Below are 16,161 nucleotides of genomic sequence, written 5' to 3' on the forward strand. Positions count from 1 at the left end.
TGCAGTCCACTAGATGGTGGTGTTGTGCACTGTTAAAAGGACTGCCACTAGTAGTCAGTGGATCTGAGTTTATAAATTAATATTAGCTTAGTTTGTGTCTCCGAAATTCCACTGGACAGTGTAATGGCTTGTTTGAGCGTGCATCACACTCCTGCTGTGTTAGATTTAGATTTAAATCATTATCATGTGCCTTATTTTAGGTAGACGTTTTCGGAAACTTTTGCAACAGTGTCATTCTAGCTATAGGCGATGTTGTCCCACGTCCACTTGGGGGCTGGCTGGTGTGAATAAAGTCACCAATTTCTGCTCTCATGTTAAAACAAATCAATGATTATTTCACATTTATAGGCTACGCCACAAAAAACAATGTTTTTGATTCGGATATTGTTGAATTCCCGTGAGAGCTGCATGGGATAAACGTTGCCTTTTATTGTCTAAGGAGACTATAATGCGCAGTCCCTCCCTCTCTACGTCACGGCTACCTCCGGGTATAAAGTGTCAGTGAGCGTGGAAAGTGCGTCTGTTGACTGTATTTGAGCCTTGGCTGGAGGGAGACAGAACTACACGCAGGGGACCACATATATAGCCTAGTCCTACACACACACAAGTGGATAGAAAGCGCTAATACGATGGAGAAACAGAATGGTACAGAAATTGATATGCTGGTGATAAACTAATGCAAGAAAGAAGAGATGAACGTGTGTTAAACCAATGGAATGAAGAACAGGCAAAGAAAAGAAAACACTGAAAGTTTTGATGAAGAGTTGAGGTTCTATTTCAGAAAGGTCATGGATTATAGCTCTCATGCCAACGCGCATTTTGCACACATGACATGACACAAAATGGGATTCCTTGGAGAAAGGACTCGGTGACGACTTGAATAATATTATATAAAAGGATTCCATACAAATCGGAATTAAGTTGAAAGAAAGGAAGGAAAAAAAACTTTTGAAAACTTGACGAGCTTCAGTTGTGAGTAAATACATAAATATGAATTTGGGAAAAGCACTCCTGTTTTTACTGCTCTCGAATTGTGTGACCATGACTTTGTCACTGTCAACGTGCACCACTGTGGACATCGACCACATCAAGAAGAAGAGAGTAGAGGCGATCCGAGGACAGATCCTCAGTAAACTCCGGCTGACCAGTCCGCCTCAGACCATCGGTCCGAATCAAGTGCCTTTTCAGGTGTTGGCGCTTTATAACAGCACGAAGGACCTCATTGAGGAGCTGGGCAGAGACAAACAGCAAAGTTGCGGACAGGATAACACGGAGACCGAATATTATGCCAAAGAGATTTACAAGTTCAACATGGTCAATGGACCCTCAGAAAACAGTGAGTAGAGCCTATGTGTGTGTGTGTGGCTTTGATATGCGTCCACGTAGGCCAGCCGTTGCCCAACACACACACACACACACACACACACGGGCTCGCACACAGTTTATTTCCAACATCACAGTGTGTATACGCGTGTCAAATAACCCCCAGCTTGTTTTATGTACTTATGTTTTCCATAATCGTGCGTCAAGTTTCCTTAAGAAACGTTTATTTTCACAAACGCCCTAAAAGCCTGTTTATATAGCATGCGATTATTTGCAACCACCGTGGAGAAATGTTAAATAAAGGCCTCCTCCAGTTGGCATTAATGTCCAATATCCGCGTGACAACGGAACTGGCTGGCGCACGCGTTTGAGTTTGAGCCCCGATTTCATACTTCATCGCAGGACGGTGCTGTCTCGAAAACACCCGATCTACAAGCTGACAGCGCGTGGCATCCGCCACGCTGTCAGCTTGTAGATCGGGTATTTTCGGAGCATAAACTATGGCTTTTTACGCACGGACGGGCGCGCCTGCCTGTGCGCACTGCAGCGGAGCGCGCAACGGAGGGCAAAGTAAACAAACTAATTGGAATGAGCGCCATTCCTCATACATACCTCACACCACAGCCATGGGAACGGCAGCAGCCTACCACACGACAAAGTCTGACACATTCCAAACGGGGGAAATTCTCAGGCAGTTAAGTCGGGAGCATTTTTATTGCCAACTCCAATACCTCATTTCCAAATTTTATTTGGCCTTTAATTTCCCAATATATTTCAGCAAGCTTCACCGTTTCTCGTACTTATATTTCCATAGTCTTCGTTTCCAGTAGCGATGGAGGCTGCCTGCTGCTGACTGTTTTGTGGATTACGGTCAAATTGCCCTCGCTCATTCATATTGGCATTTCCTGTATAAACTGTGCTCAATTGATTGTTCCAGTAATCACAATGGGGAGTTTATTGGATTGGGTTCTCTCGCCCCCACTGCAGTGATTCTCCAGAGAAAGGAAACTTTAAGTGGAGTTTTTTTTTTTTTTTTTTTTTTTACATGTGCCTCTTCTCCTCAAAGAGGCTGATCAGTGCACAACAGCACTTTAAAATCAACAGGTGTTTATTTGCGGAGCCAGTCCAGCTCAATCCCCCCTGAATCAAATCCATTTCACAGCAGGTCCCGCAAAGTGCTTCTGACACTCGGTATACAGCTCTACAACCGGGTTTATCCACTGGTCAGAGCTAGCCAGAGCTCCCAAAACAAACAGAGGTCTAAGGAGTGGGATAAGTAATGGCCACGTGCCCAGGACACATCACCCCGCTACACAGTCAAATCCTCACTCAGTGTTCATTTAGCTCCACAAACGGAACAAAATCTACCAGAAAGGGTCCGCATTTGGTTCCATTCATATACTCCTGGAGCTAATATAAACACTGACAATTTATTTTGTATGGTCTCAGACTGTAGGCCTCCATGGTGATAACATACTACATGAACTGGACTGGCTATTGGCACCAGTGATTATCCTAAAACAAGTATCCAAGAAGGGTGTTACCCTCATTAACATGGTCTGCCAGCATGGATGAATAATCAGTTTTCTCTCCCTTTGACTTTCCATTATGTAATTTCATAGCAAGCAAGCAGAGCCCATTTCAGTAGGAGCAGCATGTCTGTCACCACAGTAATAGCAGTGTGCATTCAGTCATATTTGATTATCTGATAATGGATTTTACATGATGGGCTACATGTTTTTCTGTGTGATACTGTAATAATTTCCATTTAGGTTTTCTGATTGCAATAAGCATAAATCAGCTAATGAGCAATCTAAGCTGTCTGATGCACTGTGAGCGGCCAAAAGGATTATGTTGTACCACCAATCCCACCGTCAGTATCACAGAAAAGTGAATACTGGTCAGGACTTCAGAAGTAGAAGACATATTCATTCATCCACACAGCATCAAGTTACCTCTGGGTGACCTTTGGCACAATAAGGCTGCCCAGGCAGTCCAGTGTATTGGCTGCAACATTTAGGAATTACGCATATTGTCACTCACAGAGAGAAGTTCACAGTCACAGCCTAACATAAGGTAATCATTCACTGAGTGTTTGGAGGATGACCGGAGTTGAGGACAGCACTGTTCCTGATATATGGAATAGTAGAAAGGTGATGTCATCCCAGCAAACAGAGACAGAGTTCTTTGGCCTTATTCTGAAAGACAGCCTCTCTCTCACCCCCCACCCAAAACCCCTCTCCATTTCCCCTCTTCTTCATCCTTGATCAAGTGGAAAAAAGCTGTCTGACTTCAGCAGAAAGAGAGAGGGGGAGAGAGAGAGCGCTCCATTGCATTATCTCACACACTCTCCAGCCTGATTTACTACGCTTCGGCGACAAAGTGTCCTTGCGACATGCCGCTCGATAAAAATAATGTATTTTCATAAAAATGCTTCTCGGTCCATGTGGTGCTTCTCTCCTGGGAAGAACACCAGATACGAAGACCTGGTTCTCTCTGAACATTCCACGTTCAGTCTGTATACTATAAATATTTGAGGTGAAAACTTTGTTTTCAGTTGAACAAGTTATGGGCTGACACTAACCACTCAAGGCCTATTTTATACTTTGTTGTGCAATGGTGTCATGTGAAACTAGCCGATCTACAATCTTGTAGTGCTATTAAATTGTTTTTTGCCTATAATGCCATGCCCAAGGCTGAAAGTGGTTAAGTATTTGTCACACATCTTGTTTTTAAGTCCATTCGTGACTTGCATACAAATCACTAATTTGAGACACAAACTCAATTAGAAAATCCACTAGTCATTTGTGAATGTGTTGAAATGGCAATTTTGGGCCATTTCTCACTGGTTAAAGAGGTCTAGACGCCTCGGCAGCTGGCGAGCACCTGCCTCCCCATGCACGCATCCCAGTTCCTCTGTTTACCTCCACATAGCTTTGGAGAGACTGACATCACAGCAGCCCTCTGGCTGCCAGTGAGAGGAGGTGATTGCTGGGAGCTTCCGTGTGACGTCACCTTGTGAGGGAGACGAGAGGGGTCATAGTGGTGGGACTGGGGGGCATCCCAGTCAGACACAGGAAGGAAGGCAAGGGTTAAGAGGGTAGTTATAGGCTACCGGGTGGGGTGGGAGCTGTAGAGAGTGTCTGGACCAGACAGACACTTTATGAGAAGCTGAGCTACTCAAAGTCTGTCCCTAGGCAAGTCATGAGTGTTCATTTAAACACATAAATCAGAGTCCAGCACATTCATTGTGAGTTTGTAGATTAGCTATATTTGGAGAAGAGATTGGTGTAGTAGGGGGAAATACCAGCAGACCTAGTATAGAGCCCTGGAGGACCCCAGGCAACTAAGCATAGGGTTTAAATGGTTAACTCAGATGTACAAATGGTACCAAATGGACCTGTGGTTCCATCTGTACACTCTCAGAGTTACAGACCCTTAAACCCCATGCTTACCGCCCATATATGGAGCAATTGATAGAGTGATAATATGAAAATGAGATCAGCTGGGCATCATTTGGTGATCCAAGCTATGAAAAGTGGTTATAAATACACTGCTGGGTAGGTGTTAATGGGAATAAACCAGCTATAAAACTCTTTAATTACAGACAAGTGAGACTCATTTGTTGAAATTGAGGCGTCGGCTCTAGCCGTGCAGCTCTACATTTTTAGCAATGTTTCCATAGTATGTATTATTTATACGTCGTTACTTGTAATTTTGGTAATAAGTGCTGCCGGGATAAAATACAAACAATCAGCAGAATATGAGCCATGGTTTTGAGAAGTGTGGTGCCCTGTGTGTACCGAGGACCAGTACGTTCTACTACAGTAAACAGCAGATATGTATGTTTATGTTTCCCCAGGGAAACATATAATTGATGTCAGCTCTGTGTACGGGTCAAGCTGATGTCATCATCCTGATGCTGGCGATAGGACCAAATCTGATAATGGCGGGGGTCGGGCAAATTAGTCAATGTATTTCACTTTAATTACACAAGCAAACCCCACCACTGCACTGACATGGAACAAATTACCTTCAGACCCGTGGCGAAAATAAGGCGTAATGTGAAATCCACCTAAAAACCGTTGCAATGGGAAAAATGAGGTCAGGCAAACGGGAAACCAAAGACTTGATTAGAATTTCAAATCTCCCCCGAAGTGGGGCTTTCCACCTTGTATGAGCGAGGTAGAGGGGAGAGAGAGAGAGAGAGAGAGAGAGAGAGATAAATACACTAGTAGTGTGTGTGTGTGTGTGTGTGTGTGTGTGTGTGTGTGTGTGTGTGTGTGTGTGTGTGTGTGTGTGTGTGTGTGTGTGTGTGTGTGTGTGTGTGTGTGTGTGTGTGTGTGTGTGTGTGTGTGTGTGGAGTTGGGTGAGGGTCTGAGGGAGGAGAATGCTACTGATTTTTCCTCCTTATAGATTGTATGGAAACAGTGGACAGATATCTGGCCTGGGATGCACGCAGAAAAGGTCACCTATAAATAGGGAAAGTTACGTAAAAAGGCCTTGTGGAAATATCAGATAATAGCTTGGAGGACACCGTGAAATAGAATTATGGGTCAAATAGAGTGCATATATTTAGAGTAGAGATGTGCAAGTGCCTTCTGCATGACACAAACACCTCGTAATTTTGAGTTTCCTTTATCAAAAAAGAATAAAGGAGAATTAAAAAAGAAAACACTCAATCATGCGAGTGTGTTAAAGGTGCAGCTCCGTTAACCACCAGCAAATCTAAGGGCCGGTAATAAAGCTTAAGCTTGGGGTAATAAATTAGCAATGGCTTGGCTGTAAATGACTGTTTCCACTTGGCTCATAAAAAGCTTGCTGTGTGCTTGTTTTGCTCAACGCTGCATGTGCTCGGCCTGTTAAAATAATAAACGATTCAATGGCATTAGAGGGATTTTTTAAGAAGAGTGCGAAAAGAGAAGGAGTTGAGCGGGCGTCCAACAGGAAGCGTTTCAGAGGGAACCTACTGTATGGTGCAGCCATTGCAGTAGGTTCTGCTGCTGACTACCACACCCACACCCACACACACACACACGCACGCACGCGCACACACACACACACACACACACACACACACACACACACACACACACACACACACACACACACACACACACACACACACACACACACACACACACACACACACACACACACACACACACACACACACACACACACACACACACACACACGCGCACACATGCATTCAGGCATGCAGAGCGCACAAGTGCACACACTGCTTGTCAGCCATGTACTTGGCAGATCAACTGTCACCCTTAACACACTGGTTCTCGACGTTAGGTCCAGAAGAACCACCAGGAGTCCAAATGGAGCTTTACGGGTCTGTAACTATCTCTGAGGAATTGCAGCGTGTGTACCATAGACTGCGATCCCCAGAGATTAAATCGTGTATCAAATGGGGGTCCGTGGCCTAATCACTGCCTTATAACATTATATGGGAGCAACGGCCCGTTGGCTCAGGTACGGTTCTGTTCCGGCATGTGATAGCACATGTTCCTAGCCGAGCTGCCTGCTTCCAGCCAGGGAATGCTTGGCTTCCATCCTGGCCCCTCAGAGCACCTGTTGGGCTTCAGAGCCGGTGGGGAGGAGAGCGCTGCCGTCTCCCTCCAGTCCGTTCCACCGCTGCCACATGGGACATTTGGTTTTCATTTCATGACTTCAACTTGTTGCTAACTCGGACTGCACAAAGCATGAGCAGATGGTTACACGGCAGCGGACTCTGCACTTCCTCTCCCAGAGAATAGGCCTAGAAACGGTTAAAACAACTTTGTTTTTCGGCGAAACATCTTAGTTTGTCGTGTCAAATCCTCAGTAATAAGTACAATAAGCACATCAATATTCAGAATGTAAACATGTCCACCCTTGATCATAGCTCATGCCGGAAAATAGGCTTCGATAACGTGTACACAATGAGGTAACAAGAATAACAGCTTAGAGGGATCCGTTAAAAGAAACAAGGACGGCTCCAGTCGAGCTCAGATCAAACAAGCAGCTATTATAGCCGTCATGATGTGAAGTTTCTATTGTGCTCCATGTGTCCTGCAGATGACCTCTCCTACTGCCCGAAGGGCATCACCTCCAAGGTGTTTCGCTTCAACGTCTCCGCCATGGAGAAGAACTCCACCAACCTGTTCCGGGCCGAGTTCAGAGCCCTGCGGATCCCCAACTCCAGTGCCAAGAGGAACGAGCAGAGGATTGAGCTCTACCAGGTGGGTGAATCTCCACTGGTAGCAACACATGTGGGTTGTGTGTGGGTCAATGTGTAGCAACATGCAATGCGCTCCAATTCTCCCATAAGTTCCACTGCTGTGCGACTGGGCAGGTCAACGAGAAGGATGAAAACATTTATATCAAGGCTCCCAACTCCCTCTCTCCTCTTTTCAAGGGCTGATCATTATTCCATGTGTTTCCCAGTCAAATGGATTCTACATTAGCACAAATTTAAGAGCTCGCTGCAGCCATCTCTGAGAAACTCTAGATTGCCATTCTGCGATTTCTTCTTCCTCAGCTGTCAGTCTCAAAGCAATTGTCTCCCCCTTGTTATTTCAAGTAATGCGCTGCGCTTTCAACAGGGCATTTCTGCACCTGCATAATGTGTATTTACATGGCATGAGTGTGCGTGCGTGCGTGTGCGTGTGTGCACGTGCCTGCGTGTGTTGGATGTCTGCATGTAGGGTGGCAGGGATGGATTTTTTTTGCTCGGTTTCCTCATTAATCTCCCGTGAGAGACTGGGAGCAATGATCAGGTTCCAACATTTCCTGCCAGGGAGACAAGTGTCTCCGGACTGCATACCGCCTCTGAGGCGGGCTCTGGCGAGGCCTGAGCGCAGACTGTCAGACCCTCAGATTGTTTCCAGGGGCCCAGGAGGAGATAGAGGCAGGGTCAGCCATTGGGGGAGTAAACGGAGCCACTCGCCCCCACACTTTAGCCGGGAGCTGATTGGCAGGGCCTGGCGTTGGCAGCCCTCGTGGCCCCCCCTCCCGGCCCCACAGGAAGCCAGATTAGATGCTGACAATGTTCAGGAACCTGGTTATCCCAGCAGCACTGCTGTGGGGCTGAGCGCTCAGCTCCCCTTTCCACTCAACTCTCCCTAGAGATAAACCTCTTTGTTCAGCGAAAACGCTAGGTGCTGCCGCGGGCAATGAGCCCTGAATCCCACCGCCGAAGCCCTGTCACTCAGCCGGCATTGCCGCACATTTGGTTTCGAACAACATAAACACCCGTAAGAGTGTTATGACACGAACGATGCTCAAGAGCTAAAAATATATGCAATTGCTTTCTCAAGACTCGATACAAAATTTGCAGTGCTGATGGAAGGGACAGCCAGGTTCGCATTGGCAGAAGGGTAACATACAGGCATTAACTTGCAAAATGGGGATATCAACACAAGGAGTCACTTTTTCCATGAGGAGAAGACATTTGGCCCAGGGCATCCTGGAGAGTCTGGCTCAGACAGCGCTGGCTGGATCGCCGTCTGGTTGTGTGTGTGTGTGTGTGTGTGTGTGTGTGTGTGTGTGTGTGTGTGTGTGTGTGTGTGTGTGTGTGTGTGTGTGTGTGTGTGTGTGTGTGTGCGCACGTGTGTGTGTGTGTGTGTGTGTGTGTGTGTGCGTGCGCACGTGTGTGTGTGCGTGCGCACGTGTGTGTGTGTGTGCCTAATATGAGTGAGAAATGGAGAGAAAGTGAGAGAGAGACCATATGCAGCAAGAGTCAGACTTTCACCTCTCGTTGCAGATACTCCAGAAGGATGACCACATAGCTAAACAGCGCTACATCGGGGGCAAAAACGTCCTGACCAAGGGAACGCATGAGTGGGTGTCCTTTGACGTGACTGAGACCGTTAGGGAGTGGCTTATGTACAGACGTGAGTGAGACGCATCAGACCTTCTTACACCTGATCTATACTTAGTCGTACGCCGGTGTCTCGCACCAATAATAGCCGATCTACAAGCTTGTAGAAGAAGAAGGCGAAGCTTGTAGATCTGTTATTATCGGTGCGAGGCACAACGTGCAACCAAGTATAATTACGGCTTTACAGATCAATGACTGTGCTAACAGGCATCACTTGAAGTCAAACTGATCATCAACATCAATACAAATGAACAAAAACAAAACAGATAAATACATAAAACATCTGCCGCCCTCCTCACGTCCCTGTGCCGTTGTTTCTCCCCAGAGACCAACCTCGGCTTGGAGATCAGCGTCCACTGTCCCTGTCACACCTTCAGTCCCAACGGCGACATCATCGAGAGCGTCAACGAAGTGCTAGAGGTGAAATTCAAAGGTGAGTTTGACACACCTCAGTGATGCGGGAGGTGGAGTCTCGTATAACTAATACAAAGGGATCCTCCATGACGTCCCCACTTTTTGGCTTTCTGTGCTCTCATGGCAGCAACTCATCGCTGCCCTTATTAAGAGCTCGGACTAAGGAAAAAAAAAGTTCTGTCTGAACTCTGAAGTGCTATCCAGTCATTCCAGTGAACACGCGCCCCAAGCGTTTGATACTCAGTCGAGGCCATTTTTAGGAAGATAATGGCTTCCATTTCTAAGAGCAAGCGAGAGAGACACAGACCATGGGAATACAATGGTCTGGTATGTCACTTAGCATATGGGCCCCCGGGTCCTTGGTCCTGGGAACGTTCCCCTGACTGGCTCGGCCGCAAGGAATGTGCTGCCACGGCGCGCAGACGTTTGGCCCTGAATTAAAGAGGGGCGTCCATATCCACCAGCGGCGTCTCTCTTGAGATCTCCGCTGCTTTAGCTATCAGGGGCAGATTGGATGAGCAGACACGAGCCCAGGGGGGAGGATGGAAGAAAGAGGAGAGTGAGGGAGCAGCCCTGACTGTCGGAGGTGATTGAAGCCCGGCCACTCACCACTGGAGATGATCTTTTTACTGCTGAAATTAAGATGTAATAATAACATCCCATCTAGACTGAATGAGGGTTCATTTTCAAGCTCACGCTTCCGCCATACAGAAGCTCTCACCCAACAAAAAGAAACATTAGCATGAAGCTGACTGTAGTCTCTGTACGTAAAGCTACAATCTGTACAATATTATATCCATTGTTTCACTCTCCTGAAGGAGAGTTAATTTAAATAATGTCCAAATTACAGTGAAGATAACGGTGCACCTATACTGTCGAATCCGGCGTGCTGTCTGCGTCACCACCGCCTCCCAACCACCGCAGATGTGTTATATTGTATAACATACTCCACCATAGGGATTGGTTAACGTTGTATTCATTGAAATAAGGCCCAGAATAGATTGTAACTTTAACCGACGTCTCTGTGCAGGTATGGAGGGGGACTATGAGGAGCAGAACCGTATGAAGAAACAGAAGGAGCAGCTGTACCCTCATCTCATCCTAATGATGATCCCCCCCCACCGGCTGGATGCCCAGTCCTCCTCACGCCGGCGCAAGCGGGCGCTCGACACCAATTACTGCTTCTCGTAAGAAACCGTCTATGGCTGTGGGACATGTAGTAGTATGTCGTTCATTGTCTAATTCAGGTGTCTTCAACGTTTTCCAGACCAAGGAGCCCTTAGTTGAGAGAGAGATAAAGCAGGGATACCCCCCCCCGCCCCCACTACATATTGTGTATAAAATTGTGTTGCAGATCAAACCTTTTCATAGATTTCATAAATAGCTTCATAGACTCGTTTGACAACTCTGCCCTATAAAGCCAAAGTGCAATAACTAATAATAAAAGAAAGAAAAAAACTAAATCTGGTCAGCCTAATGGGATATTACACTAATTGTATATCTGTTCTTGAGGTAATTGTTTATACCCCAAAATCACAAAGTCTAATTTGACCTTTGGGATGCACAAATATTTCGTGTGTGTCCAAAAACCGAGTTACTGCACTTTGGCTTGGCTCTATCGTTGTGTAGCATCGTGTTGGCTTGGCTCTATCACTGTGTAGCATCGTGTTGGCTTGGCTCTATCACTGTGTCGCATCGTGTTGGTGGATTTATGTTCATGAGTTCATGTTTTCAGACAGTCAACCACTTAAACCCCAAAACGTGTACTTTGTGTGCTCTCTACTACACCAAACCTCTATGCTGAAAATAGCAAGCAAACACCAAGCAAGCTTGTAGATCTGCTATTTTCGGATAATGTTACCTTCAGAATAGAGATTAAGCGTGTCCCTATTTGTGACAATAGCCGGTCTATTTAGAAGGGCAATAAGGAGTAGGCCATGGAAAGACCCCTAGGGGATCCTGGTCAATGAATGATATAGACCAGTGGTTCTCAACCCTTTTCATATCAAGGCCCATTGTTTATTTGGCATTTGAGCCACGGACCACGATTTGATGAGATTTAGCCTCTCGGACGCAAAACTAAAGAATATTTTGATGTCGTTGGATAAGATTTTATCTACAATTCTGTGCTTTTGGCAAACGTTCATTAAAATAACAATTCTTCTACATTCGATAATTGTGTAGACGTCTTGTAAATGAAGTAATGCAGATGTTTAACAATAATTTAACTCTTGAGAGCATAAAATGAAACCAAATGGACCTATACCATTTGGTTAAATGTCTTGCTCTCAAGAGTTTAAGATCTATAAGGGTCCATTTGGTTTAATTTGATGCTCTCAAGAGTTAAAGATCTATAAGGGTCCATTTGGTTTAATTTGATGCTCTCAAGAGTTAAAGATCTATAAGGGTCCATTTGGTTACCAACTCTCCCCCCTCAAGGAGGACCACTGGTGGTCCCTGAACCACTGGTTGAGAACCACTGATAGAGTGTAAGTGGTTAATTGGCCCAAAAATATATATATTTTTCAAACTGTTTGTTTGAGTACATTCACACAGAACACAAATATTAGATAGGTAGATTTCTTTCTGAGCGTCCCCACTCCCCACCATGACACACTCACGCATTAACCATTTTGAGTATACAATACTCAGAATCTACTTATTGACTGCCATTTCAGGGTTTTCATTGATTACGTTAGATCGCACTCTTAGCCAACGTATGAATGGCTCTAGATTGCTAGGAGACCGATAAAATTGAAATGAACCGGAAGTGAAAAGTACGGTACATCTCTGTCCATCAATTTCCCAGATTTAGTTTTTGCTTAAAACAAGCTTTATTCACAGCTCATAACTAAAGAACCGATGTGTGTAACGCGGTTACAAAATGTATTTTCCGGGTGGAAGAAAATACGATCGTCCGGCACTCAAACACAGCGTTTGTTTACTTCCGGTTCACGTCTCGGGACCCGTGAAATAAGGGTTTTCACTGAAAAAACACTGGCAGTGGCGGAATAATTAATGAATTAAGACCTGGAAGTGAAAGTAGAATTACTCATTTTAGAATGAATAGAAATAATCAACTTTTTTGCAACAGTAGAGTACTTACAGACTACAGAGTGGTTATGTTCCCACACTTGGTAATGGCTGTACATGCAAAATACATGTATACAGTATATAATATATATATATATATTATAATATACTGTATGTTATAATATAATAAAAGCATGGCAGAGGCACAAGCAACATTATACAAGTTGAGATCTGTCCCAGTGCTGGGAGACGCTACCTCCTCTCTTACACGTTGTTTCCTCAGCTCTGGATTCTCTACGTCAGACTGACAGGCAGCTCTCCTCTAAGACACCTGGGCTGACTCCAAGAGGGAAAATAAGGGCACACCTAACAGTGGAATTTATGAGCTTTTTCAGGCTTTGGCGTCAAAAGTGTATGTAGCAAAACGTACACAACTCTGTGAAAAGACCGTTTCAAACGAAAAATTGCCTCTTCTTACTCTCCCCTTCTTGTCTCCAGGAATTACGAGGAGAACTGCTGCGTGCGGCCACTATACATCGACTTCCGCCAGCATTTGGGCTGGAGGTGGATCCATGAGCCTAAAGGTTATTATGCCAACTTCTGCTCAGGGCCCTGTCCTTACCTCCGCAGTGCAGACACCACCCACAGTTCGGTGAGAAAAAAACTGCAGAATCAAATTGATACACTCATATTATGGTGCTTTCTCTGTGCATGGTACCTGCTCAACTCAACTCTACTTACCTTTTTGTCTGGCCAAGACTAGTACATAATACCTGGTACTTGGCATCACCTCTCTCCAAGTTAGCTATCACTAAGCAAATGGTCAAGTCACGATAGACAAGTGGCACAAAAGTGGCAACCCATGTGTTGCGACTCTTTTGCACCGTATGTCTAACCTCATGCACAATGCACATACCTGCTGCTGATTTATGGTATATGTATGTGTAGATATCTTTGAGTTTCCTTGCGTTTCCTTTCTTTCCTGGAAAACAACAAAATGAAGAAGCTTGCACAAAAATGAATTTCACTCACTGATTTACACCTGTAAACCAGTGATGTAAAACGGATTCTGATTCAGTCTCCCCTACTTGGCTCCCCTGTATATTGCATGCCAGTGCCCCCAAATACCATTAATAAAATATTAAACTAGCCATAGCAAATTAGAAATTAATCAATGTGTGGCTTACTTCTCACATAAAACGTTTGCCTGGAGAGGCGAAATAGAGCTTTGGACGTCACTATTTACATCCAGCTACTTTGAGGGGATACTGTCTGCAGTGCAAAACAAAGTATGTGGCACCAAACATGAGTAGAATCATGTCCAGTCGAGCCGGTACCATGCAAGTGCAAAAGCATATATTGTTGCTGTTTGGTAGAAACCTTGTATTTATTTAAATTTTGTATGTTATTTTTGCCCTACTACGTTGTACCCAGTCTACTGTGTCACACAGAAATAGCTGATCTACAAGCTCACAACACACTGCCTGCATTGCAATGTGAGCTTACAGATCAGTGAAGTGAAAGTGACGGTGTTGTTTATAAATATTGAATCAATGAAAAGTATTTAAAAAGAGCTTGTGACTAAATAATAACTATATTGGATCCATCGGGACACAGGCTCTTTTTTTTCTTCCAAATTAACAGTTTTGGTCATACAGTACAAGGTCCCCCCACCCCTGACAGTGACGATATGTAACCAAGTAGTCACTCCCTCACTCAGCTCTCTCACTGTCTTGTTGGTTCCTCCGCAGCTGCTAAGCTTGTACAACACCTTGAACCCCGAAGCGTCCGCCTCGCCCTGCTGTGTCCCCCAGGACCTAGAGCCTCTCACCATCCTCTACTATGTGGGCCGCACGCCCAAAGTTGAGCAGCTCTCCAACATGATCGTCAAGTCCTGCAAGTGCAGCTAGAAAGGGCCCTCGCGGTGCCCCGGCAGCGAGAGAACTGGGATCTCAAAGGGCCCCCCCCCCCTCCAAGCACTACTCAGGTGGGGTGGGGGAGAGGTGGGGCGGTGTTCTGCCCCCCCACACTCTCTAAGAGTATACCTCTGTCCACCTTCGCACCCCCCACCCCCCCCTGCCTCAGCCATGCACGTGCGCTCTTTCTCATGCACACATAACCCTGCAGACGGGAGGTGGCCCGCCACACTACTTGCATTCTGTGGGACAGTGTGTGGAGGACCCAGTGAACTCACCACTTTATTAACGACGCTCTCAAAAATCAGCAGAACTGTTCTTTTGGGGGAGTTTTTGACCGTCAACAGTGGCCTTTTCAAATAAGTGTTTTTGTTTTGTTTGTTTTGTTTTCGTTCCCCCAGTATTTCAGATTTTTGAAGTGCCTGTACGTTCGCCATATGACATGGGCATTCAAAGACAGTATTTTTGTTTTTTTTTACGAACAAGAGGAACACAACTTAAAGGTTCTTGCTATGACCACTGCATATTCTGAGGACATACAAATAATTTGCAGTCGAAATGGGGAAAGTGGCTGAAAATGCAGACTGAATATACACTTCGTCGTACACCGGCGTCGTGTGCTGAAAATAGCTGAGTGAGCTTGTATTTTCAGCATGTGACACCGTCGTACAACGGCATATAAATCATGTGTGATTGTGAACATGTCCAAGGGGGGTTCAAGCTAAACAAACGTTGTTTGCTAAAAGCAAACGTATCCCTCTTGACCAACAATGCATGGCTATAGGACGCACAGGACAAAACTAGGATTGTCTATGCTGGAAACAAAGCGCTGTGCACTCCACAGCTCCCTACACTGTTAATCTAGGAAGAAAATGCTGTTGGGTTAAAAAAAGAAGAAAAAAAAACCTATCTTAGGAAAGAAAAAATAACATGCTGGAAAACAACCTTTATTCGAAATAGTATTTTCATGGTTATGTTTACCTTCTATAATGGAACAGGACAGTGTCTCCTGGAATGTGTTGTGTTTCTGAAACCAAGCCTTACTGTTGTACAAGACCATGTACATCACTAAGTGAACAATTCACTACATCACAAACTGTAAATGTTTTTTCATTAATCTTGGAAACACTCTTTTTTTATTAAAATAAGGACAGTCTTGGACCAAGTTGCTCCATTTTCATTATTGTTTTTTAGTTTTTTTTCTCTATACATGGTTCACGGTTCTGTAGCCCTTATTAATGCAAATTAAATTAATTTGTCTACACATTCTCACTCCCAAGAAGACATACATGTTGTGGACACTTGGGCGACGTATCTTTTATGTCCGATGACGAGGTTGGGTCATTTACTACATACTATTACACTGCCCATCCGTATGCAACTAGAACGATGCTGAGTCATACTATTACACTGCCCATCCGTATGCAACTAGAACGATGCTGAGTCAGCAGAAGTGAACGTCACACCGCTGCACGGCGCCGGGCGGTCACTTGGCTTGCGACCAAGCCCCCAGTAAGGCTATCCAACGTTGAAGCTGCCACTACCTACTGGCGGAAAGTGCAGCACGTTCATGGAGGTGGACGGACGTTTATGACGTCA

General features: G+C 45.2%; 1 protein-coding gene across 1 annotated transcript; it reads left to right on the top strand.

Moving 5' to 3' along the window:
• Nucleotides 1-537: 537 nt before the first annotated feature.
• tgfb3 (transforming growth factor, beta 3) lies at nt 538-15,723 on the top strand. Its single transcript, XM_079527721.1, has 7 exons — nt 538-1,336; nt 7,396-7,559; nt 9,083-9,212; nt 9,525-9,632; nt 10,644-10,800; nt 13,145-13,298; nt 14,398-15,723. The coding sequence occupies exons 1-7, from the start codon at nt 991-993 to the stop codon at nt 14,554-14,556; spliced, it is 1,218 nt and encodes a 405-aa protein (XP_079383847.1). The 5' UTR covers nt 538-990; the 3' UTR covers nt 14,557-15,723.
• Nucleotides 15,724-16,161: the final 438 nt, after the last annotated feature.

Source organism: Electrona antarctica, assembly GCF_951216825.1.
Source record: "Electrona antarctica genome assembly, chromosome: 18".
Classification (NCBI taxonomy): Eukaryota; Metazoa; Chordata; class Actinopteri; order Myctophiformes; family Myctophidae; genus Electrona; species Electrona antarctica.

Coding starts and splice junctions, on each gene's coding strand:
- tgfb3 (XM_079527721.1), top strand. CDS start 991: ATGAATTTGGGAAAAGCACTCCTGTTTTTACTGCTCTCGAATTGTGTG. Junction 10,801..13,144: donor GACACCAATTACTGCTTCTC/GTAAGAAACCGT, acceptor TCTTGTCTCCAG/GAATTACGAGGAGAACTGCT. Junction 13,299..14,397: donor CAGACACCACCCACAGTTCG/GTGAGAAAAAAA, acceptor GTTCCTCCGCAG/CTGCTAAGCTTGTACAACAC.